Raw genomic sequence first — 25,743 nt, 5'->3', positions numbered from 1 at the left:
CCTGGAGGAAGAGCGCCTCATCTTCCGCCTAGGAACCCTCCAACCACAAGGGATGAATGCAGATTTCTCCAGCTTCCTTATTTCCCCTTCCCCCCACCTTTTCTCTGTCCCAACCCTTGGACTCAGCACCGCCTTCTGGACCTGCAATCTTCTTCCTGACCTCTCCGCCCCCACCCCCTCTCTGGCCTATCACCCTCACCTTAACCTCCTTCCACCTATCACATTCCCAACGCCCCTCCCCCAAGTCCCTCCTCCCTCCCTTTTATCTTAGCCTGCTTGGCACACCCTCCTCATTCCTGAAGAAGGGCTTATGCCCAAAACGTCGATTCTCCTGTGAATGCTTTAACCTTATCTTTTGCCCTGAGGTGTTGGGCTCCTCAATTATTGAGCTTAAGGATATTTGTAGAGCCTCCTCCTCCAGTGAGTTGTTTAATCGTTCACCATCATTCATGGCTGGATGAGGCAGGACTGCAGAGTTTAGATCTGATCCGTTGGTTGTGGAACCACTTATGTGAGGCAAAAGTAGGTACTGCAGATGTTGGAGATTAGAGTCAAGATTAGAGTGGTGCTGGAAAAGCACAGCAGGTCAGGCAGCATCCGAGGAGCAGGAAAATCGATGATTTGGGCAAAAGCCCTTCATCAGGAATGAGGCTAGAAGCCTCGGGGATGGAGAGATAGATGGGAGGTGGGTGGGGCTGTGGGGAAGATAGCTGAGAGTGCAATAGGTGGATGGGGGTGGGGGTGAAGGTGGAGCAGATAGGTGGGAAGGAAGATCGACAGGTGGGACAGGTCCTGAGGATGGTGCTGAGCTGGAAGGTTGGAACTGGGGTAAGGTGGGGGGGAGGGGAAATGAGGAAACTGGTCAAGTCCACATTGATGCCCTGGGGTTGAAGGGTTCCGAGGCAGAAGATGAGGCGTTCTTCCTCCAGGCATCGGGTGGTGAGGGAGTGGCGATGAAGGAGGCCCAAGACCTGCATGTCCTCAACAGAGTCGGAGTGAGTTGAAATGTTCGGCCACGGGGCGGTGTGGTTGATTGGTTCTCTTAGCTCTGTCTATCACTCGCTGTTTATGCTGTTAGGCATGTAAGTAGTCCTGTTTGGTCACTTCACCACGTTGACACCACATCTTCAGATAATCCTGGTGCTGCTCCTGGCATGTCCTCCTGCACTCTCCATTGAACCAGGGTTGATGGTCATAACTGAGTGGGGGATATGCCGGGCTGTGAGGTTACAGATTGTGCTGGAGTACAATTTTGCTGCTGTTGGTGGCCAACAATCCCTATGGATGCCCAGTCTTGCTGGATCTGTTTGAAATCTATCCCATTTAGCACAGTGATAGTGCCGCACAACACAACGGAAGGTATTTTCAAGTGAAGGCAGGAGTTCATCTCCACAAGGACTGTGCGGTGGTCACTCTCACTCATACTGTCATGGACAGATGCATCTACAGCTGGCAGATTGGTAAGGAAGAGGTCAAGTATGTTTCTCCCTCCTGTTGATTCCCTCACCACCTGCTGCAGACCCAGTCTAGCAGCTATATCCTTGAGGACCCGATCAGTTCGATCAGTAAGGCTGCTGCAGAGCCACGCTTGGTGGTGGGCATTGAAATCCCCCACCCAGAGGACATTCTGTGCCCTTGCCACCCTCAGTGCTTCCTCTAAGTGTTGGTCAACATTGAGAAGTAATGATTCCTCACCTGAGAGAAAGATATTACGTGGTAATCAGAGAAGGTTTCCTTGCCCATGTTTAAACCTGAAGCCATGAGACTTCATGGGGTCCTGAGTCAGTGCTGAGGACTCCCAGGATGTTGAGGTGCTGGTGTTGGACAGGGATGGGCAAAGTTAAAAATCACACAACACCACGTTATAGTCCAACAGGTTTATTTGGAAGCACTAGTTTTCGGAGCGCTGCTCCTTCATCAGGTGGTTATGGAGACTAAGACCATAAGACACAGAATTTATAGCAAAAGATTACAGTGTCATGCAACTGAAATGATATATTGTACAAACATGGATTGTTGTTAAGGCTTTCATCTTTTGGAATGGGGTTGCAGGTTTTGGTTCATAAATATGTAAATCCCAGAAATTCTCTTAAGTCGCCTTCTCAAAATAACTTAAGGTTTTATTACAAAACACCTTTTGCCACAAAACCTTAAGTTATCTCCAGATGGTAACTTAAAAGAAGTTCTGGGATTTACATATTAATGAACCAAAATGAGAGAGCAGCCTGATGGTCTGGTAAGAATATAGTGACTTTGCCTTTAGTGAACAAGATGGGCTTTTACAATCAATTTACAGTTACCATCAATGACTCTAGTTTTTCCATCCCAGACACCAATCTGGGCATCTGAAGTTCTAGACCAGTTTCATGACTAGACTGACACCATCCCTCGTTTATAAGTGTATAAAGCACAGGCATGGAGCAGTTGGGCTGAATGGCCTGTGTCTGTGCTGGATATTCTGTGTAAAAATCAATTTATTAAGAAATGAAACAGGTGTGGTCAACTTTTGTATCAAAACGTCACTCAAACTAAATTCCAAATGACAGGGAAACAGATAGAGTTGTAGAGAGACAACACAGCTCCAGATGTATTCACACCATCAGAGACACACGTAGAGAGAGAAAAACACAGGCATTCTTTTAGTAACAGGGGCTCATTTTGGTGGAATTGCCATTTCTGAATTGTAAACGGATCTGTTTGCTTAAAAGAGGAGCGAAAGGAACCTTCCTTCTGGGATTTTGTATAGTAACATTTTAAATGGCCCAACACCAGTGTCGCTGACAAACTGAGACATTATGTTACACACAGGGAGGCAACAGTCCTGAATCTAACTGTCAGTGCTACACGTTCCTAATGTAATTGGTCAGATTACATTTCCATATTTACTTTGTCCATTGAGGGATGTATTTTTCTCTGTAAATCAGTTTAAATCTAACTGAATTTGCCACCGCGCAGAATGCCCTACAACCGGCCTTGAAGCTAGTGGAGCGCAGATTTACCATAACAATGTCAGATCTGAAAGGGATGTATTACAGCAGTGTCCATACCTGCCGAGGCTTGTGTTCCCTTGGATAAAGAAGATTAGGAGGAAATGGAAAATTGACAAGTGCAACATCTGCATTGTCTCAGATTTCATCAATGTTTCCATTATTGAGACTTTCCATTGAGATGGTTTAATTGAGGTGTTTAAGATGATTAACGGATTTGAAGGATAGAGAGAGAGAGACAGTTTATTTCCACAGGCAGGGAGAATCTATAATAAGGCAGAGAGCCTTACTATCAGAAATAGGCTGTTCATGAAAATGCACATTTTCAAACAAAGAAGAGGGAAATCTGGAAGTCTGCGTCCTCCACCCACCCCCCCCCCCACCCCTTACCCTCCTCCCCTCCCCCCAATATAAAGCTATTGAAGCTCTAGTCAATTAAAAATCTGAAAAGAGAACTCGAATGACCTTCATTTACCAGAGGATGAAGGATTTCAGAACTCAGAGAGAGAATTTGATCTTGCTCATGTTGATCTTGCTTTGTACGCCTCCTGTGCAGTTGTAATCCTGTATTCCTCACACTGTCTAAGCACCCTATGATCTGTATGTCCATATTTGCTATGATCTGCCTGGATTGCTCACAAAACTAAGCCTTTCCTTGTATTTAGGTACACATGACAACAATAAATCAAACCAAATCAAACATTGTAGCTGTACACGCATCCACCATTTTCTCTGGAAGTTCATTCCACACACAAACCACTTACTGTGTAAAAAAAAAAATTGCCCCTCATGCTTTTTAAAAAATCCTTCTCCTTTCATCTTAAAAGTATGCCCCTTGTCTTGAAATCTTCCAGCACAGGGAAAAGAGACTGCCATTCACCTTATGTGTACCTCCCACGACTTTATAAACCTCTGTAAGGTTCCTCAACCCCCAATGCGCCAGTGAAGAAGAGATCAGGAGAAAGGCAAGATGGTGGGGGTGATGACTGGGTCAGAGGTGAGGTGGGCAGCAGCAGAGAGGGGGATGGGTTGGGTACAGGGTATCAGGTAGAGTGCGTGGTCCATAGGGAGTGGATGTGGTTGGATAGAGAATGGGGAATGGTTGCGAAGGGCTGGGGCGAGGAGATCAGGTTGGGGTGTGAGGGAGCTACACAGCCAATGGTCTGTGAAAAAAATGAGTCAAAGTGGGCAATGTGACAACTGAGACCTTCATAATGTAGGACAATGCCAAGGGAGGTTTGAGAAAGTCAATCACCTTCCATACCTTTCAATTTAATTATTTTCTTGCAATGAGGAGAAAAGAGAACAGTTTCTTTTTCTGATCTCAATTTAGGAATTGACAATGAAACTGATCGACCCCCTCACCCAAGACCAATTCAGATGATGTCCCAGGGTAAACACCTGGCTCTAAGGGGTGGCTTTAAGGGGACAGGCCAGACTGACAGCACATTACAACTATATGGAGCAATGCTGTGGAGATATGGTAAGAGTATGGACCAGATTTTGACACATGCTGATTCGACCTCACTGTCACAGATGTGAATTCTGGGCTCACTTATTTATTAAATGCTTCGCTTGACTTAACCTCAGGATGAGATTGTTGGCCTGAAAAGGCATCTGGATAGGTACATGATTAGGAAAGGTTTAGAGGGATATGGGCCAGTTGCTGGAAAATGGGACTAGATTAGGTTGGAATATCTGGCATCAAAGGGTCTGTTTCCGTGCTGTACATCTCTATGATTCAATTATTCTAACAGGACACAATGTTTCCAGCAGATTTAGAGGTACAGGTCAGTTCATACAGCCTCAGTGGCAGACTAATACATGGTGTATTGCATAAAGTGATACCCCCCACCCCCAACCCACCCACAATGCACTGCTTCTCATTGAATTTACTGAGTTGTACATGATGTGGGAGAATCACTTGCAGAATCACATAACTCATTGTACCTGCATTGGCTTTTCAACTGCACACCTTTTGCCAATCTTCTACATTTTCCCTCGTGCACCTGCACGTTATATTCATCCAAATAATCATTCCACAGGGAAATTTTTGGAATCCATAAAAATGCAAAACAAAACAGTGCAAAAAATCAGTTCTGAAGAAAAGTAATATTGGACTTGATATGTACACTCTGTTTCATCTCTTCACAGATGCTGCCAGACCTGCTGGGTTTCTGTTTTTATGCTCGCACAGACCAGTTCTGGGGCTGACTAAAGACAAATGAACTGCTACAGGCTTGCAGGGTTTCAAACCCACCTCATACTCAGCAACAACTTCAAACACACAAATTCCACTCCCCTGGAGAGGTGCTGAGTTTGCTGAGGCAGAATATGGTCAGTGTGCAGACCTGCATTCATGAAAAGCCTGCACATTCTCCAACTCAAATGGAGGTGTCGTTCCGTGGAATGTCAGATATTTGATGGAAGTTGTCTGATTGGGTGTGCCCTGGATTGGACTGGGCTGAGGAGGAGCAAGATCTGAGTGACCAGGCTGGAAATGGTACTCCGTAAACTTGTGATTACGTTGACTTGGTGATTTCAAGCACCTTCTTCATTCCAGCACAGTGATAAAATTAGCTTGTGGTGGCTCAGTGGTTAGCACTGCTGCCTCACAGCACCAGGGACCTGGGTTCGATTCCAACCTTGGGTGACCGTCTGTGTGGAGTTTGCACATTCTCCCCGTGTCTGCGTGGGTTTCTTCTGGGTCCTCCCACAGTCCAAAGATGTGCAGGTTAGGTGGACTGGCCATAGGAAATTGCCTGTAGTGTTCAGGGTGGGGGGCTAGGTGGATTAGCCGTGGGAAAATTGGGGTTAAAAAGGTAGGGGTCGTGGGTCTGGGTTCAGATGCTCTTCAGAGGGTCAGTGTGGGCTGAATGGCTTGTTTCCACACTGGAGGGATCCTACGAGTTTGTTCTATGGATTGTACCAACCTAATAACTCTATCAACCTAGTAACGGGAGTGGTGACATTGTGAAAACATTACTGGGCCTGGAGTTTAGGACTAATGTTTCCAAAACTTTCGTTCAAATCCTACCATAATAACAGGGAAAATTTGATTAATTGATAAATTTCAAGTAAAAGCAAACAATAATAACCAGAAATCTGTTTCTTTTTGTTATTACTCTGTAGAAACCTTCTGGTTCACTCTTGGGAAAGAAATCTGTTGTCTTCACCTGGCCTGGCCTTCAATGTGACTCCAACCCCTCAGCTCTCATGTGGTTGGTTATTCACCAAGCCATTCAGTCACCACAGAAACCAAATGCTGTCCCCACAGACTGCAGTGGTTCAGGAAGGCTGGCTGCTGCGGCTTTCTCAGGGCGAGGTACCGATCTCAGTGAGGACCACACACTGTGAAAAAAGCCCACAATCGCTGAGAAGAGGGTTGTGGTGATGAAGCTTTTCAACTCACAGTCAAATTCCAAAAGATCACAACAGTTTATGCTGATAGGATGCTGATCAGTTGGTCAGACAACTCTAATTGCCATAAATAAAGCAAGGGGGAGCTATGGGCTCCACAGTCTCCTGAGTCATTCAAAATAGGCTTGAGGCTTGGACACATTCCTTTAGTTTGCAGAGAACAAGCCCAGTTCATGAATATTTGTAACTACTGGCATTCACAAGCTACTGGTTGGGAACTGGTGGAGCCTGATCAGAGCATGTGGATGCCCTCATTAAAAGATTGTAATGTCTATCTTTTTAGCTTTATTTATTATTTTCAGAACTTATACTATGTATATCAATAATATAGTGTAGCCTTTTCTGTTCTCTACTTTCTGTACCTGACATTTGTAACTATATACTTTGTACCTAAGATGGTGCCATGTGTTGGGAACATTGTACACTTTTCACTGTATTCCTGTTGAGTACACATCACGATAATCCTAATTCGAATTTGAATTCTAAACGAGTCAAGCCAAAATCATTTTGACTGATGATTTTAAATTCATTGCTATGGTAGTTTGTAACGTTTATAGCCAAAAACAAAACTATCAATGACTTCCCTAACTAGGGATCACTAATGCAAAGTTTTTATTAAATGAAGAATCCATTCACTTTAACGTGTACTTAACCACAAAGATTAGCCCAACAGCTTCACTAACCAGGAGTCGTAATAAACCATGGATTCTGTTAAACCAATAAATTCCAGATAAAGGTAATCCGGCAGCAAGTTAAGATGACTCCAGTTATTTTGGAAAGACAGAAGGTGACTGAATGAGACACAGGAATTTGATAGTATGTTGCCACTATCTGTTCAGAGAACTCAGCAGTTTCTCCTTTTGAACACTGACACTGGTCAGACATGGAACAAAAAAAAAGTCTCTGTTTCTATTACACACCAGAGACTAATGTTCAAGTACTAAGCAAAGCAGCTGAAAGCTTTCCTGGATTTAGTTAATTTAACCCTGGGGTACGATTGATCCACCAAGCGCTTTTGTGGAGACCTGTAGTAGTAATGGCTCTCCCTGAGGCAGGCTTTGGGTTTATTGTAAATGCTCCATTTGTGTCATGAATCTATCGGAAAATTCCCCTGTGCCCTGGTACTGATGGCTTTGTTACTTTTATCTCCCTGGAATCTCTGGCAAAACAATTTTTCTTCTGTTTTCAAACTGCCCACAATAATCCGAGACCAAATGGCTTTCGTGTTAGAGATGTTGCTTTGCTGAAGGAAGTCAAGGCTTCAAGTCTTGTTGTTCCCCGTTATCTCGGTATTTGTCATAGACTGCCCTGATGATAACAAAGCAAACAGCGTCTCAGCAATACTGAAGCATCAAACCACTTCTGGTTGGGGTCAGGCCACTGAGCTGCTGATGTCCAATCATCTCTCTAGTTGCCCTTGAATCAACCTGTCTAGGAATATTATTACATACACACTTCCAGAGCAGCTGGCACTTGAACCTGGGTCTCCTGGATCAGAAGTAGGGACATTATCTCCTAAATCCTATACTCAATGCACTGACCAATAAAGGCAAGTGTACCTTCTTTACTACCCTGTATAAAATTGCCAGAAAAATTCAGCAGACCGGGCAGCATCTGTGGAGAGAGAAAAGCTGTGAACTTTTAAAGTATGGTATGACACTTCTTCAGAACTGAAAGGAACTAGGAAATACCACGTTTACTGCTGTAGGTTGAGAGGGAGGAGGAGTGAGTGGAACAAATTGGAAAGATGCCCATGCTCAAGCGACAAAGACACTGGTGATGGTGATGATGGAGAGACAAAGATGCAAAATAGGTGTAAATGTTCGCAGTGGAAATCTCAAACAAGAACAAAAGGTTCTAGACCAACTCAGCAGGTCTGGCAGCCTCTGTGGAGAGAGGAACAGAATTAATGTTACTCTCTCCTTTAGAAAGAAGGATGTGGTGGCACTGGATGGAGTTTGGAAGAGGTTCACCAGGTTGATTCCAGGGTGTCATACAAGGAACAGTTTGGGCTCGTACTCACTGGAGTTCAGAAGAATGAAGGGAGAATCTGATTTGGGGATATGAAATTCTAAAGCGGATTGATAAGGTGTAAGTTCAAACTGATGTTCCTCCTTTGGGACAGTCTCAGACAAGATTTTGTTTGGAGCGATAGGAGATAGGTTCAAAACTGAGATAAAGAGAAACGACTTCCCTCAGAGGGTTGTGATTCTGTTAAACTCACTGCTCCAGAATGCAGTGGGGGTAAAATCAATCAACAGATTCAAGAAAGAAATAGATATGTTTCTGATCAAAAGTGGGTCATAGGGCTATGGGGAGCAGGCAGAAAAGTGAGATAAAGCACAGATAAGGTCACATTTAATGGCAGAATGGGATTATAGGACTGAATTGCCTATTACAACTCCTAATTCCTATGAACTAGAAAATACTGTTTTTTATGTAAGAATTTATGATGGAATTCACCACGAGGCTCTGAAAGGAAACTTTACAGGACTCTGACAGGAGTTGGTTATAATCAGTGGAGGTCATAGCTAGAGCAAGCTTTCCTGAACTTACAGTCTCCAATACAAAAAGGGAATCATGTTCCGATATACAGAGTTGATCATTCAGACCAGCCTGGGATATTAGCAAAGGAGAGGTTGCCATCTGCTGGAACTTTGTCCTGTGTGAGATTGTTTCAAAATGAATCTTTCAATGTACAGGGTCTGACAGCAGCTACACTCCAGTCAACTCTTCTCCACAACTTTCACTGTCAGGTCAGGAGTTGTTCTGGAATTTGGGGAGATCTGGGACATTGGAGGTGTTACCAAACTGCAGTGGAGTGAGGGGGTTGGCCATTTACTGAGCGAGAACGACACAAACTGATGAGGAACTTGGGGTAGACGGCTCCAATGGGAGAGACACATGCTTCGCAAAACTGAGGAAAGTGGAGAGAAAAAGTCAGATAATATCTGTGGAAATTTCCTGGGGTAAGGAAAGGATGGAAGGGAGGAATAGTGGGGAAGACTGAAACAGGAAGGAAGAAGAAAGAACACAAGCAGCAGAGGAAAGCAGTGGTGCTGTCATAGTGTCACAGGGTTAGCAATCTGGAGGCTAAATTAATGCTCTTGAACAACAAGGGTTCAAATCCCACCACAGTTGCTGGTGAAATGTGAATTCAATAAATGTCTGGAATGTTACGGCGACTCTGTAAATACTGTCAATTGTTTAAAACCCATCTGGATCACTAATATCCTTTGGGGAAGGTAACTGCTGTTCTTATCTGGAGCCTATATGTGACTCCAGACCCACAGCAATGCAGTTTACTCTTAACTCCCCATTTGCCATCATCTAAGGGGGACAATTGTGGGTTGGTAACAACAGCTGGCCTTGCCCTTGATCCCCACATCCAGAGTGAGGACTCCAGGGACCAGCAACTTAGTGTGGAGTGTGATGGCAAGCAAAGGTCACACCACGTGGTGACCCCCTGCCCTGATCTGCTGTGGAGAGCCTTTGGAGAGAGACTGCGATGTTTGTAACTTTGATTCTTGTTTCTCTGAGCTGTGGTTATACTGCGTATTGCTGCAATGTTACCTTTTCTCCTTCAGTTCCCTGTTCTGTAAACTGAGGATTGTACCTGGCTTCCTTTGTACCTGAGATGGTGCTGTAAGTGGCGATTTATAAACTTTTCATAGTACTCACAGAGTAAATGCGATATTAAAGCTAATTCAATTCAACACAGGAATTTTAAAAAGACAGGAAGGAAGAATTTGAATTTCTATAACATTGTTCACGTCCAGTGGACTTCACAAAATGTTTTGCAGCAAATTGTGTAGTTTTGAACTCTAGCCCCTGCTGTAATGTGGGAAAGATGATAGGGTGACAAAACTAGAGAAAATAAAACAATATGTTTGTGTTGAAGGAAGAGGTTCGGAGGTGCAGTAAGAGTGTGGACTGGTGTGGACAGGTGGAGTCGATCTACGATGAAGGATGGTCTCTTATACAGTCATACAGCACGGAAACAGACCCTTCGGTCCAACCAGTCCATGCCGAACATAATCCCAAACGAATCCAGTCCCACCTGCCTGCCCCTGGCCCATATCCCTCCAAACCTTTCCTATTCGTGTACTTACCCAAATATCTTTTAAACGTTGTAACTGTACCCACATCCACCACTTTCTCAGCAAGTTCATTCTGCACTCGAACCACCCTGTTTTAAAAAAAATTCTCCTCATGTCTTTTTAAAATCTTTCTCCTCTCACCTGGTCTTCTTAAAAATTCTTCATGTATTGAGTTAGTAGTGAGGAGCCAGAAGCTTAGCTATGGGTCTTTGACCCTTAAGATGGTAAAAAATAATATCTAGAGATCAATATGTGGAGCTTCATTTAATGTGGCATTTACATGCAGGAGCTGATGGCGTTTCAGAACAAGAAAGTCCTTCTTTATGCTTTATTCTGACACAGGAATTCTGGAGAAGTTACAAGATTGGCAACAGGCCATTTGGCCCCACTGTTCTATGCCAGGACTTCACCTGATGAATAGGCAGCGCTCCGAAAGGTTGTGATTTCAAATAAACCTGTTGGACTATAACCTGGTGTCGTCTGACTTCTGACTAACTCCAAAACAGTCTTTGCCCCAAACCCCCACCCATGTGACTCTATGTTAGTAATGGATTAGATTAGATTACTTACATTGTGGAAACAGGCCCTTCGGCCCAACAAGTCCACACTGACCCTCCGAAGAGCAACCCACCCAGACCCATTCCCCTACGTTTACCCCTTCACCTAACAGTACGGGCAATTCATGGATTCACTGAGTATTTACTTCCTGTTTGGAGCATACTTTAAAACTTTTCTAACCTCCTCTCCTTCTTTTTCCAGGTTCAGACATGGGGGATTTTCAACAGGAGACTGTTCTATTCAGCCACGGAACGGTCCACCTTATGTAAATACTAGTACAAGTGAACTCTCTCTCCGACATGGATCCTCCACTGAATAAGAGAGTCATTAGCTTTAGGAGTCTCTGAATCTTTTGACATTACACATTAAAGGACACCTCATAAAGAGTGTTCTATCTGGATGCATCACAGCTTGGTAAGGCAACTGTAGTGAGAAACTAGAGAGCTGTGAACACAGCCCAGACCATCACACAAACCAACCTTCCATCCACTGACTCCACCTACACGCCCCACCACATCAGAAGAGCAACCAGTATACTTAAGGAGCCCTCCCAGCCTGGTTACACTCTCTTCCACTGTGTTCCATCATGAAGATAATACAAAAGTTTGTGTACATGTACGAATAGATCTAACAACAGCTTCTTCCCTGCTCTTATCACACTTCTGAAAGGTCCTCTCAAATTTCAAATTTAAATTGTTGTTTTCACTATTTGTGCACCTTCCCTGAAGCTGTAACATTGTATTCCTTGCTCTGTTCTATTACCCTCATGCACTTTGTATGGTATGATCTACTGGTACTACATGCAAGACAAAATGTTTCACTGTACCTCGGTACATGTGACAGTAATAAATCAAATCAAATCAAATAAAGTTGAAAACTCTTGTTGCAAACTCTCACTGTCCTCCTTTGAGATACTCCTTAAAACTTACCTCTTTGGTCACCTGTCCCAATATTTCCTTGTGGGGCTCAGTGTCAATATTTGTCCTGGAGCGTCGGAGGCTGAGGGGTGACCTTATAGAGACTTATAAAATTATGAGGGGCATGGATGGGGTAAACAGTCAAGGTCTTTTCCCTAGAATGGGGGAGTCCAGAACTAGAGGGCATAGGTTTAGGATGAGAGGGGAAAGTTATAAAAGAGACCTAAGGGGCAACATTTTCATGCAGAGAGTGGAACGTGCATGGAATAGGCTGAGTGTTTCCATGCTGTACATCTCTATGACTCTGTGTTTTGTTGTGTTAAAGGTCTGTGTTAAATGGGTCTGTACTTTTGGACATTTGACTGCAACAAGCAACTTATGATAGCTATACAACATGATTCCATTAATGTCTGAATTTTAAATTATTTCATGTGTTAGCCACTTCTGAGAAACTATTTTTTTCCTTCCCTTCTTCTTCAAGTGACTCTTGTTGGAGTTTATCATGACCCCACACAAACCTCACAACAGTGTCAGAACACCATTCCAATTTATTTTTGTCAAATTGACGTTCCTGTGAACTGTTCAAGCATGTTTTCCCTGCAATATAGGTGCTACATAAATGCAAGTTGTTTTTCAACCATGAGTGTTAGGGGTGAGGGAGAAAGTCAGATGCCTAGCAAGACTTCTCAAATCACCAGCCAGGGCTCAGAGGGTCAGATGTCCGTGAGTTCAAGTCCCAGTCAGAGACTGACCCACAACCTTTGCTAGCACTCCAGCAAAGGGAGCCCTGTGCTGTTTTTCAATAGAGACGTCCAACTCAGGCCCTTTAGATTAGCTGCAAAAGATCCCATGTCATTATTTTGAGGCGAGCAAGGAAGTTCTTCTTGCTGCCTGGGCCAATATCTAACCTTTGACCAACATCTCTTTAGACTGATTAATGGGTCATTAACGTGTGGGAATTGGCTGTGAGCAAATTGGCTTCTCCATTTTCCTGAGTGACAACACTTTAGAAATATTTCAGTTGCAGTAAATTCTTTTGGGAGATCATGACCTTGTGCAGGGTGCTATTTAAATGCAGGTTTGTTCTCATTTCTCTACCTCACTCCTGTTTTCTGCATTCAGAAAAGGTGGGCATGCCTTAGGTGATGGATAATGCAACCTAACAGGAAGTGACAAGCAAATCGATACAGCCTTTGCCTCAAAGTTGAGACAGAATCCATCTGACGTGCGAGTGAGGGGTTTGAGACCTCCCTGGCCTGTCGTGTTCTTCAGTCACAAAGATTGGAGTCCATCAACTTCATTTGTTTTGAACTGGGTGCTTGGGAAGGGCTTGCATTGCTTCTTTTCCTGCCAGGAGCTGTTCCTGTTTCACCCCTGCGTCCTTTTGGCTTTCTTGCAACCAAGTTTGATTCTCTTGAACTTTGAGAGGCACTTGCCTGTCCTGTGACCCCTTCAGAAGGTTCCAGAACAACCTGCGAGAAATTTACACCAAGCACTGTTATGATTTTTTGATTTGCCCATTAACGTTTCCTTCATTCCTTTCTGAGCATGGTGTAACATTTTCACGTATTTCAAAAACATTCGAGTAAGTTAGTTTTGTGTATCGACATAGCCATAAACACAGTTCAGTTCTGGAAAGTAACATCTCAAGGAAACAAATAAACATTGGAGTTTGACCCTATCCAAACAAACCAAAGGCATCTTGTCTGGGTTTTTTGAATTGGGTTTGAATTGATTTTACAGGAAGTCCATGGCATCATTCCCATGATTCCCATTCCCTTGGATTTGTGGGAAGTAGGGGTCAGTCCTTGGCACGAGTCCAGGTGCACAGTACATGGAAAAATCTGAACTTGTTCAGCTGTGCTGGTTACCATGTGGGCCTGTCACACTCTCCACTTAACATTTCCACATTTTACCATTAATTATCGAATTAGAACAGTGCTTCTTTGCGTTAATAGGATGACTAAATGGCAAAACGACTTTCGCTTTCACATCCTGTATGAGCACCGTCTAAAGATAGTTACATTCATTCTGGGGATATGGTGTCTCTGGACCAGTATTTATTGTCCAACCTGCAGGAGGTGCTGGTGAGCTAGATGTGAGAACCACTACAGCCTCTGGGGAGCACTGACATCTCGAGTACAGTTAGGGAGTGTCAGGATTTTGACCCATGTGGAGGAACGGCGATATATTTCCAAGTCAAGATGGCGAGGGGCCAGGAGGGGAACTTGCAAGGGGTGGCGTCCCCATGTATCTAGATGGAAGTGGGTTTGGAAGGCACTGTCATAGCGTCATGCAGCAGAGAAATAGACCCTTCGGCCCAACTCATCCAAACTGAACTAGTCCCCCTGTCTGTGTTTGGCCCAAAACCCTCCAAACCTGTGGGTGTGGGTGTGAGTGTGAGTGTGAGTGTGAGTGTGGGTGTGGGTGTGGGTGTGGGTGTGGGTGTGGGTGTGAGTGTGAGTGTGAGTGTGAGGGTGTGAGTGTGAGTGTGAGTGTGAGTGTGGGTGTGGGTGTGGGTGTGGGTGTGGGTGTGGGTGTGGGTGTGGGTGTGGGTGTGAGTGTGAGTGTGGGTGTGAGTGTGGGTGTGGGTGTGGGTGTGGGTGAGAGTGTGGGTGTGGGTGTGGGAGAGAGTGTGGGTGTGGGTGTGGGTGTGGGTGTGGGTGAGAGTGTGGGTGTGGGTGTGGGAGAGAGTGTGGGTGTGGGTGTGGGTGTGGGTGTGGGTGTGAGTGTGGGTGTGGGTGTGAATGTGGGTGTGGGTGTGGGTGAGAGTGTGGGTGAGAGTGTGGGTGTGGGTGTGAGTGTGGGTGTGGGTGTGGGTGTGGGTGAGAGTGTGGGTGAGAGTGTGGGTGAGAGTGTGGGTGTGGGTGTGGATGTGAGGGTGTGAGTGAGGGTGTGAGTGAGGGTGTGAGTGAGGGTGTGGGTGTGAGTGTGGGTGTGAGTGTGGGTGTGAGTGTGAGTGTGGGTGTGGGTGTGGGTGTGGGTGTGGGTGTGGGTGTGAGTGTGGGTGTGAGTGTGGGTGTGGGTGTGGGTGTGGGTGAGAGTGTGGGTGTGGGTGAGAGTGTGGGTGTGGGTGTGGGTGTGGGTGTGGGTGAGAGTGTGGGTGAGAGTGTGGGTGTGGGTGTGGGTGTGGGTGTGAGTGTGGGTGTGGGTGTGGGTGTGGGTGAGAGTGTGGGTGAGAGTGTGGGTGTGGGTGTGGGTGTGGATGTGAGGGTGTGAGTGAGGGTGTGAGTGAGGGTGTGGGTGTGAGTGTGGGTGAGAGTGTGGGTGTGGGTGTGAGTGTGGGTGTGGGTGTGGGTGTGGGTGTGGGTGTGGGTGTGGGAGAGAGTGTGGGTGTGGGTGTGGGTGTGGGTGAGAGTGTGGGTGAGAGTGTGGGTGAGAGTGTGGGTGTGGGTGAGAGTGTGGGTGTGGGTGTGGGTGTGGGTGTGGGTGAGAGTGTGGGTGTGGGTGTGGGTGTGGGTGTGGGTGTGGGCGTTGGTGAGAGTGTGGGTGTGGGTGAGAGTGTGGGTGTGGGTGAGGGTGAGGGTGAGGGTGTGGGTGTGGGTGAGGGTGAGGGTGTGGGTGAGGGTGTGGGTGAGGGTGAGGGTGAGGGTGAGGGTGAGGGTGTGGGTGAGGGTGTGGGTGTGGGCGAGGGTGAGGGTATGGGTGTGGGTGTGGGTGTGAGTGTGAGTGTGAGTGTGGGTGAGGGTGTGGGTGTGGGTGTGGGTGAGGGTGTGGGTGTGGGTGTGGGTGTGGGTGAGGGTGAGGGTGAGGGTGTGGGTGTGGGTGTGGGTGAGGGTGAGGGTGAGGGTGAGGGTGTGGGTGTGGGTGTGGGTGAGGGTGAGGGTGAGGGTGTGGGTGTGGGTGAGGGTGAGGGTGAGGGTTTGAGTGTGAGTGTGAGTGTGGGTGTGGGTGTGGGTGTGGGTGAGGGTGAGGGTGTGGGTGAGGGTGTGGGTGTGGGTGTGGGTGTGGGTGTGGGTGAGGGTGAGGGTGAGGGTGTGGGTGTGGGTGAGGGTGAGGGTGAGGGTGTGGGTGTGGGTGAGGGTGTGGGTGTGGGTGTGGGTGTGGGTGAGGGTGAGGGTGTGGGTGAGGGTGTGGGTGTGGGTGAGGGTGAGGGTGAGGGTGTGGGTGTGGGTGAGGGTGAGGGTGAGGGTGTGGGTGTGGGTGAGGGTGTGGGTGTGGGTGTGGGTGTGGGTGAGGGTGAGGGTGTGAGTGAGGGTGTGAGTGAGGGTGTGGGTGAGGGTGTGGGTGTGAGTGTGAGTGTGAGTGAGGGTGAGGGTGAGGGTGTGGGTGTGGGTGTGGGTGTGGGTGAGGGTGAGGGTGTGAGTGAGGGTGTGAGTGAGGGTGTGGGTGAGGGTGTGGGTGAGGGTGTGGGTGTGGGTGTGAGTGTGAGTAAGGGTGTGGGTGTGGGTGTGGGTGTGAGTGTGAGTGTGAGTGAGGGTGTGGGTGTGGGTGTGGGTGTGGGTGAGGGTGAGGGTGAGGGTGTGGGTGTGGGTGAGGGTGAGGGTGAGGGTGTGGGTGTGGGTGTGGGTGAGGGTGTGGGTGTGGGTGTGGGTGTGGGTGTGGGTGTGGGTGTGGGTGTGGGTGAGGGTGTGGGTGTGGGTGAGGGTGGGGTGAGGGTGTGGGTGTGGGTGAGGGTGTGGGTGGTGGGTGTGGGTGTGGGTGAGGGTGAGGGTGTGAGTGAGGGTGTGAGTGAGGGTGTGGGTGAGGGTGTGGGTGAGGGTGTGGGTGTGGGTGTGAGTGTGAGTAAGGGTGTGGGTGTGGGTGTGGGTGTGAGTGTGAGTGTGAGTGAGGGTGAGGGTGAGGGTGTGGGTGTGGGTGGGTTGAGTGAGTGAGTGTGAGTGTGAGTGTGGTGTGGGTGTGTGTGTGAGTGTGGGTGTGGTGTGAGTGTGGTGTGTGTGAGTGTGGGTGAGGGTGTGGGTGTGGGTGAGGATGTGGGTGTGGGTGTGGGTGTGACTGTGAGTGTGTGTGGGTGTGGGAGTGGGCATGGGTGTGAGTGTAAGAGTGAGTGTGGGTGTGAGTGTTGGTGTGGGTGTGAGTGTGAATGTGTGTGTGAGTGTCAGTGTGAATTTAAGAGTGGGTGTGGGTATGAGTGTGGTTGTGGGTATGAGTGTGTGTGTGGTTGTGAGTGTGTGTGAGTGTGGGTGCAGGTGTGAGTTTGAGTGTGGGCATGGTTTATGGGTATGAATGTGAGTGTTGGTGTGGGTTTGAGTGTGAGTGAAAGAGTGGGTGTGAGTGGGTGTGTGTGTGGGTCTGGGTGTGTGAGAGTAAGAGTGGGTGTGCACATGTGTGAGTGTAAGAGTGGGTGTTGGGTGTGAGTGTGGATGTATATATGAGTGTGGATGTGGCTGCGAGTGTGGGTATAGGTGTGATTGTGAGTGTGGCTGTGGGTGTGAGTGTGTTTGAGAGTGTGGGTGTGAGTGTGGGTATGGGTGTGGGTGTGCTTGAGATGTGGGTGTGAGTGTGGGTATGGGTGTGGGTGTGGGTGTGGGTGTGAGTGTGTGTGGTTGTGAGTGTGGGTGTGGGTGCAAGTGTGTGTGGGTGCGTGTGAATGTGAGTGTGAGTGTGGGTGTGGGTGTGGGTGTGGGTGTGAGTATGAGTGTGGGTGTGTGGGTATGGTGTGAGTGCGGGTGTGGTGTGAGTGCGGTTGTGAGTGTGTGTGCATTTGTGAGTGTGGGGGTGAGTGTGAGTGTGTGTGTGAGTGTGAGTGTTGGTGTGGGTGTGAGTGTGAGAGTGGGTGTGAGTGTGAGTGTGAGTGTGAGTGTTGGTGTGGGTGTGAGTGTGAGTGTGCGTGTACGTGTAAGAGTGGTTGTGTGTGAGTGTGCATGTGTGTGAGTGTGGGTGTGGGTATAGGTGTGGGTGTGTGCGGGTGCGAGTGCGGGTACGAGGGTAGGTGCGAGTGTGGGTGGGTGAGAGTGTGGGTGCTTGTGGGTGTGAGTGTGAGTGTGCGTGTGAGTGTATGTGTGAGTGCACGTATGAGTGTGTGTGAGTGTGTGTGTGTGAGTGTGGATGTGAGTGTGAGTGTGAGTGTGAGTGTGTGTGTGAGTGTAGTTGTAGGTGTGAGTGTGAGTGTGATGTGAGTGTGAGTTTGCGTGTGAGAATTTGGTTGTGTGTGTGTGTGTGTGAGTGTCAGTGTGAATGTAAGAGTGGGTGTGGGTTTGTGTGGGTGTGAAGGGTGGTGGAGGGAGCGAGTGTTGAGAGAGTGGGTGTGGGTGTGGGTATGAGTGTGGCTGTGGGTTTTCGTGTGAGTATGGGTGTATGTTTGAGTGTGGGTGTGAATGTGAGTGTGAGTGTGAGTGTGAGTGTGGGTGTGGTTGTAAGTGTGTGTGTGAGCGTGGATGCAGGTATGAGTTTGTGTGAGTGCGGGTGTTGGGTGTGGATGTGCGGGTGGGTGTGAGTGTGGGTGTGAGTGTGGGTGTGAGTGTGAGTGTGAGTGTGGGTGTGGGTGCGAGTGTGTGTGTGAGACAGTGAGTGTGGGTATGAGTGTGTCTGTGGTATGAGTGTGGTTGCCAGTATGAGTGTGGGGGTGTGAGTGTGAGTGTGAGTGTGAGTGTGGGTATGAGTGTGGGTGTGTGAGAGTGTGGGTGACAGTGTGGGTGCGTGTGGTTGTGAGTGCGATTGTGAGTGTGGGTGTGAGTGTGAGTGTGCGTGTGAGTGTACGTGTGAGTGCGCATATGAGTGTGAGTGTGAGTGTGTGTGTGAGTGTGGATGTGAGTGTGGGTGTATGTGTGTGAGTGTAGTTGTGGATGTGAGTGTGAGTGTGGGTGTGGGTGTGGGTGTGAGTGCGTGTGTGTGAATGTGGTTGTGGGTGTGTGTGTGAGTGTGTGTGTGTGAATGTAAGAGTGGGTGTGGGTTTGTGTGGGGGTGAAGGGTGGTGGAGGGAGCGAGTGTTGAGAGAGTGGGTGTGGGTGTGGGTATGAGTGTGGCTGTGGGTTTTCGTGTGAATATGGGTGTACGTTTGAGTGTGTGTGTGAATGTGAATGTGGTTGTGAATGTGAGTGTGAATGTGGGCGTGAGTGTGAGTGTGGGTGTGAGTGTGAGTGTGAGTGTGAGTGTGAGAGTGTGGGTGTGGGTGTGAGTGTGTAAGTGTAAGTGTGGGTGTGGGTGTGATTGTAAGAGTGAGTGTGGGTGTGAGTGTGGTGGTGGGAGTGAGTGTGAGTGTAAGAGTGGGTGTGAGTGTGAGTGTGAGTGTGGGTGTGGGTGTGGGTGTGGGTGTGGGTGTGGGTGTGAGTGTGAGTGTGGGTGTGAGCGTGGATGCAGGTGTGAGTTTGTGTGAGTGCAGGTGTTGGGTGTGAGTGTGAGTGTGGATGTGAGAGTGGAGGTGGGTGTGAGTGTGGGTGTGGGTGCGAGTGTGTGTGTGAGAGACAGTGACTGTGGGTATGAGTGTGTCTGTGGTATGAGTGTGGTTGTCAGTGTGAGTGTGGGTGTGGGTGTGGGTGTGGGTGTGGGTGTGGGTGGGTGTGAGTGCAATTGTGAGTGTAGGTGTGGGTGCAAGTGTGTGTGTGAGAGACTGTGAGTGTGGGTATGGTATGATTGTGGTTGTGAGTGTGAGTGTGTTTGTGAGTTTGGGGGTGGGTGTGAGTGTCAGTGTCAGTGTGAATGTATGAGTGGGTTTGTGTGGGTGTGAAAGGTGGTGGAGGGAGTGAGTGTTGGTCGGTGTGGGTGTGGGTATAAGTGTGGCCATGGGTTTTGGTGTGAGTGTGGGTGTATGTTTGAGTGTGTGTGTGAGTGTGAGTGCGAGTGCAAGTGCAAGTGTAAAAGTGGGTGCGAGTGTGGGTGCGAGTGTGGGTGGGTGTGAGTGTGGGTGCGTGTGGCTGTGAGTGCGATTGTGGGTGTGAGTGTGAGTGTGCGTGTGAGTGTATGTGTGAGTGTACGTGTGAGTGCAGGTATGAGTGTGTGTGAGTGTGGATGTGAGTGTGTGTGTGAGTATAGTTGTGGGTGTGAGTGTGAGTGTGGGTGTGGGTGTGAGTGTGTGTGAGTGAATGTGGTTGTGGGTGTGTGTCTGAGTGTCAGTGTGAATGTAAGAGTGGGTGTGAGTTTGTGTGGGTGTGAAGGGTGGTGAAGGGAGTGAGTGTTGAGAGAGTGGGTGTGGGTATGAGTGTGGATGTGGGTTTTGGTGTGAGTATGGGTGTATGTTTGAGTGTGTGTGTGAGTGTGGGTGTGAGTGTGGGTGTGGGTGTGAGTGTGAGTGTGAGTGTGAATGTGGGTGTGAATGTGGGTGAGTGTGGGTGTGAGTTTGGGTGTGAGTGTGAGTGCATGTGTGTGAATGTGGGTGTGGGTGTGAATGTGTGTGCGTGTGTGAGTGTACATGTGGGTGTACGTGTGAGTGTGAGTGTGGGTGTGAGTGTAGGTGTGGTTGTGGGTGTGTATTGTGAGTGTAAAAGTGGGTGAGTGTATGTGTGTGAGTGTAGTTGTGGGTGTGATTGTGAGTGAATGTGGGCGTGTGAGTGTGTGGGCGTGTGTGGGTGTGAGTGGGTGTGAGTATGGGTGTGAGTAAGGGCGTATGTGTGAGAGTGTGGGTGAGAGTGTGAGTGAGAGTATGGGTGTGGGTGTGGGTGTGAGTGTGTGAGTGTGTAAGTGTAAGAGGGGTGGGGTGTGAGTGTGGTGTGAGTGTAAGAGTGGGTGTGAGTGAGTGTGGTGGGAGTGAGTGTGAGTGTGAGTGTGGGTGTGGGTGTGAGTGTGAGTGTGGGTGTGAGTGTGGGTGTGAGTGTGGGTGTGGGTGTGGGTGTGGGTGTGAGTGTGGGTGTGAGTGTGGGTGTGAGTGTGGGTGTGAGTGTGGGTGATGTGTGGGTGAGTGTGAGTGTGAGTGTGGATGTGAGTGTGAGTGTGAGTGTGAGTGTGGGTGTGGGTGTGAGTGTGGGTGTGAGTGTGAGTGTGGGTGTGAGTGTGGGTGTGAGTGTGGGTGTGAGTGTGGGTGTGGATGAGGGTGTGAGTGAGGGTAGTGGGTGTGTGTGGTTGTGAGTGTGTGGTGTGAGCATGGATGCAGGTGTGAGTTTGTGTGAGTGCGGGTGTTGGGTGTGAGTGTGGGTGTGGGTGTGAGTGTGGGTGTGAGTGTGAGTGTGGGTGTGAGTGTGGGTGTGAGTGTGGGTGTGAGTGTGGGTGTGAGTGTGGGTGGTGAGGGTGTGGGTGAGGGTATGGGTGTGTGTGGTTGTGAGTGTGTGTGTGAGCATGGATGCAGGTGTGAGTTTGTGTGAGTGCGGGTGTTGGGTGTGAGTGTGGGGGTGGGTGTGGGTGCGAGTGTGAGTGTGAGTGTGAGTGTGGGTGTGAGTGTGGGTGTGAGTGTGGGTGTGGGGGTGGGTGTGGGTGCGAGTGTGAGTGTGAGACAGTGAGTGTGGGTATGAGTGTGTCTGTGGTATGAGTGTGGTTGTCAGTGTGAGTGTGGGGGTGTGAGTGTGGTTGTGAGTGTGGGTGTGAGCGTGGGTGTGAGGGTGAATGAGTGATTGCGGGTGTGGGTGTTGGGTGTGAGTGTGGGTATGGGTGTGTGTGTGTGAGTGAGGATGCAGGAGTGAGTTTGAGTGCAGGTATGGGTGTTGGGTGTGAGTGTGGGTGTGGGTGTGAGTGTGGGTGTGTGTGTGTGGTTGTGAGTGTGTGTGTGTGAGCGTGGATGCAGGTGTGAGCTTGAGTGCAGGTGTGGGTGTTGAGTCTGAGTGTGGGTGTGATGTGAGATTGGGTGTGAGTGTGGGTGTGGGTTTGAGTGTGAGTGTAAGAGTGGGGTTGAGTGTGTGTGTGTAAGTGTATGAGTGTAAGACTAGGTGTGGGTGTGAGTGTGAATGTAAGAGTGGGAGTGTGTGTGCATGTGGGTGTAGGTGTGAGTGTGAGCGTAAGAATGGGTGTTAGTGTGAGTATGAGTGTGAGTGTAAGAGTGGATGTGTGAGAGTGTGGGTGTAAGTGTGAGTATGAGTGTAAGAGTGGGTGTGAGTGTGTGTGTTTGTTAGTGTGAGTGTAAGGTGGCTGTGGGTGTGAGTGTGTGTGGAAGATGGAGAAGTGTGCACTGCGAGAGGGAGGGAAGGGGACAAGGGAGATTTCCAGCTCTTTGTTTACTTGCACCTGCAGACTATGGACTTCCTGATGAGGTGATTGTCTAGTGATATTCTCCTCTATCGAGCCTGGGTCACTCTCTCTGGCTGGGCTCTGACACGTGGAGTCGCTGCCTCCAGTTCTGTCTGTAAGTGAGAGAAGGAAAGACAAGATCAGCTGTGAAACAGGCCTGGCTCCCATTATCCATCATTGCTCAGATCGTCAAGTGCAGACACATTCATCAGAAAACTTCACACCTTCATTAGTCAAACTATAACAAGGAAATGAGTAAAATAATAAGATTTTAACAAGCTTTGATTTGTTTCTCCTTCAGTGTGTTCAGGAGGTGGATTCTAGACTGTTTTAAAAGCTCTCAAGTAATGAGGGAAACACTCAGGAGCCAATTTATGCACAGGAAGCTCCCATCATTGAGGGTTCCATTGGTGAAAAGCCCTGTGAATGGTGAATTCATGACCATGGAGCTGAATAACTTTTGGTCAAAGTAGGGTCAGATTCCTGGACCCCAGAATTATGACTTTTTTGCCTGTTATTTCTGGGTTGAATTAATAAACACTAAAACATCTGAAATAAAATTTAATTTTGACAGAGTAAAATATTAAAACAATCGTAACATGTTGTAATAAATACAGCAAAAATGGCGAGATGTACTCTGTATCTGGGCTGTGTGTTTTTCGGGGTTTACGGCTGGTTACTGGCTGTGGGAGGGGGAGGATGGTTGTAGGTGTGACTCCCTCCCAGTCACTCTCCCACCTCCCTCCTCTACCTCCATCAGGCTGACGTCCTCAATCTGCTCATCCTCCTGAGTACCTCCACCCTTGCTCATGAGTGGGTGGGGGGTTGGGGGGGGGGGTGGTGGTTGAGGCTGTGTATTAGAACAGGTCGGAGAGTGAAATTACCACGTAAGTGTAAGTGATCACCAGAGGGCGAGTTTTGCCCGTGGATTTTGAATGATTGGTTACTTAATTTTTGGTGAAAATAGCAAATTCACGACTCATGAGTTTGTCGATACCAAGGGATTAATTTAGGATATCTGGTCAGTATGGAAGAGTTGGACCGAAGGGTCTGTTTCCATCTCTATGACTCTATGAGTGACAGTAATTTGTTTTGATGGCATGGGTGAAGAGATAAGTTGCAGATTCACCAAAATGACCTGCAGTACCTCTGAATGTGCTGCTTTCCCTCTGCACTGCACTACGGAAGGCAGTCTCTCCTGTCTGCTCAGCTATGTGGAGTGGGACTTGATCCATTCCGAGGACCAGGAGTACATACTGAGGGACGCAGTAAAGTTTAGGGCAGCTGCCGCCAAGGCACAGTGGGGAAAGGCCACTGTCTGAGGTCTTTCTGCTCAAATTAAATGGGGGCTCATTCCATTATCAGACCCTCCCAATGTCTCAAATGTCTATAAATATGGTTTTATATAAGTAAGAAATGCCTTGAGTTTGTTTTTTCTACATATGTAGACTACAGAAAATAACTGATCTAGTGATTATGAATGTATATAAAGATTTTGTTAATGAATAAAGCGTATTTTTGAGAAAAAACAATGGCTGACAACAACACATTCCACACGTACCCTGTAACCTGCCAACATGTCCCAACAGGTCCATGTTATATAACCTAACACAGGCTATTACATTCCTTCACACTTTCCAATGTGCCAGGCTAGGAGATGGGCTATACATGAAGCAGTGTTAATAAGGACTCACTCTCTAAGGTTTTCTCTCCCAGCTGGAGCTGCAGCCACACATTAACCCTTTGGCTCCAGTCCCCTGGAGACTCCACTTCCCAGAGGCGAGCCTGCTCCTGGGGTTGTGTCTTCAAATACTTGGAACAAACTGAAAAAAGAAAGTGTTAGGTGCTGGCATTAATTCTCAGTTTGCTATCTGTCACTGTTCCTCCGCCCACCCTCTGTAGTAAATCCAAAGACAGTGGCCCTCACATGTTCTCAGTGTCACAGAGACCCTGGTCCCTCTCCCATCTCCAGGGGGCACTGTTCACCCACTGCAGCCTTGTTCAGTGACAGCTTTGGTAGATACTCTCCCACAGGGAGGGAGCTCAGGACTGATTGGTGGATATTGGTCTCCATGTCTCCCCAGACAGTCTAATACTCAAATTACTGAGCACTGTACTTCACAGGCTACCTTCAGAGAGCATTGAAATGAGTCAAAGCTCAGATACAAGCCGACAGAGGAACAGAGAGTGATTTAATTGAGCTGTTTGAGGGATTGGATAGGGTAGATGTTGATGGTAATGTGTTACAGTTCACACAGCCAGTCTATGAGTTGGAGCGTGGAATTTTGGGTCGTTGAGACTCCAACGTTACCCTTTCACACCACCAGGAATCTCTCCCTCCCTTATTGCCAACTGCATGTCATAGAATTACAGAACGCCTCCAAGTGCAGATAGACGCCATTTGGCCCATCACAGCTGCACTGACCCTCCAAACAGAATCCCGCCCGGACCCACCCCCCGGCCCTATCCCTCTTACCCTGCATTTCCCATGGCTAACCCACCTAACCTACACATCCCTGGACACTATTCCAATTTAACACAGCCGATCCATCTAACCTAATCTTTGGACTGCGGGAGGAAATCAGAGCACCCGGAGGAAACCCACGCAGACACGGGGAGAATGTGCAAACTCCACACAGAGAGTCGCACCAAGATGGAAAGGAACCTGGGTACCTGGCGCTGTTTCGGTAGAATTTGCAGAATAATGACTTAAACACTGTTTCATGGGCTGTGGGTCCAGCATTTATTGCCGGTCCTTGTTGCACCTGGAGAAGGTGGTAGTGAGCTGCCTTCTCGAACTGCTGCAGTGCGTGTGCTGTAGGTTGACCCACAAAGCCCTTAGGGAAGGAATTCCAGGATTTTGACCCAGTGACGCTGAGGGAATTCTGATATACTCCCTAGTCAGGATGTTGAGGGACTCGGGGGGTGGGGGGGGACTTGCAGGGGGTCAGTGTTTCTCAGTTGGTTTTGCCGTGTAGTGAATACAGCTTCCTTGGAGTGGGACCGAATCCAGAGCGTCTGGATTCACCAGTGCCCAGGGCAATTGAAGCAAAGCATCTTTGCTCCTGGCCTCGAACATCAAGCCATGCAGGACACAATGAAGGAGCTGAGGGTTTTTTTCTTTATTGTTTCGTTGGACATGGGCTTTAATTTCAAGTCCAACATTCATCGCCCATCCTCAAATGCCCTTGAACTAAGTGGCTCAATCAGCCATCTCAGGGAGCAGTTAAGAAGCAGTCTCACTGCTGTGATGCTGGAATCGCATGTGGATCAGACCGGGACCATGGCAGATTTCCTTCCCTGAAGGACATTAGTGAACCAGATGGGATTTTTCAACAACTGATGACAGTTTCTTCGGCACCATCACTGAGGCCAGTTTTATCATCGCAGACTTTATGAATATCTTTCCCCAGACTGTGGGGATGGGCCCCACTATATTACTTGCTCAGTCGTGTTCCTGCTCATCCACTCTCTCCCCATCAGTATGTTCTGGGTGTTACTCTGCTGCACCTTTGTACATGGTGGCAGAGATGGGCGTGCTGATTCCCAAAGCTTCATCATCACTGAAGGCGCTACAGAAATCCTGCAGGATCTTCAACCCAATGCCCTGGCGTCGGTGAGACTGTCTGACAAACACAGTGTCCAATACAGGAAGCTGGTAACACTGGCTGGTGTGGTCTGTACACAGACTCCCTGGATCAATGCAAGCAGAGAGTATCCATCAATTACAAA

The 25,743-nt window shown here is 48.2% G+C and overlaps 2 protein-coding genes across 2 annotated transcripts in view; one reads left to right on the top strand and one right to left on the bottom strand.

Annotated features, from left to right (window-relative positions):
- LOC140458408 (SH2 domain-containing adapter protein F-like) overlaps nt 1-11,939 on the top strand; it is a 384,537-nt gene extending 372,598 nt beyond the window's left edge. Inside the window, exon 7 of the mRNA XM_072552914.1 lies at nt 11,267-11,939. Within this exon, the coding sequence (XP_072409015.1) occupies nt 11,267-11,384 (118 nt within the window). The 3' untranslated portion in view covers nt 11,385-11,939. The remainder of the gene's footprint in view (nt 1-11,266) is intronic.
- A 990-nt stretch (nt 11,940-12,929) lies between these two features.
- fam169b (family with sequence similarity 169 member B) overlaps nt 12,930-25,743 on the bottom strand; it is a 43,594-nt gene continuing 30,780 nt past the window's right edge. Inside the window, exons 6-9 of the mRNA XM_072552912.1 lie at nt 25,522-25,704; nt 23,706-23,834; nt 22,009-22,124; nt 12,930-13,454 (exon numbers count right to left, since the gene is read on the bottom strand). Coding sequence (XP_072409013.1) covers nt 13,251-13,454; nt 22,009-22,124; nt 23,706-23,834; nt 25,522-25,704 — 632 coding nt within the window. The 3' untranslated portion in view covers nt 12,930-13,250. The remainder of the gene's footprint in view (nt 13,455-22,008; nt 22,125-23,705; nt 23,835-25,521; nt 25,705-25,743) is intronic.

Source organism: Chiloscyllium punctatum, chromosome 33, assembly GCF_047496795.1.
Source record: "Chiloscyllium punctatum isolate Juve2018m chromosome 33, sChiPun1.3, whole genome shotgun sequence".
NCBI classification, from domain to species: domain Eukaryota; kingdom Metazoa; phylum Chordata; class Chondrichthyes; order Orectolobiformes; family Hemiscylliidae; genus Chiloscyllium; species Chiloscyllium punctatum.
The sequence above is the reverse complement of the archived record's forward strand: the minus strand, read 5'-3'. Positions and strand labels throughout refer to the sequence as shown.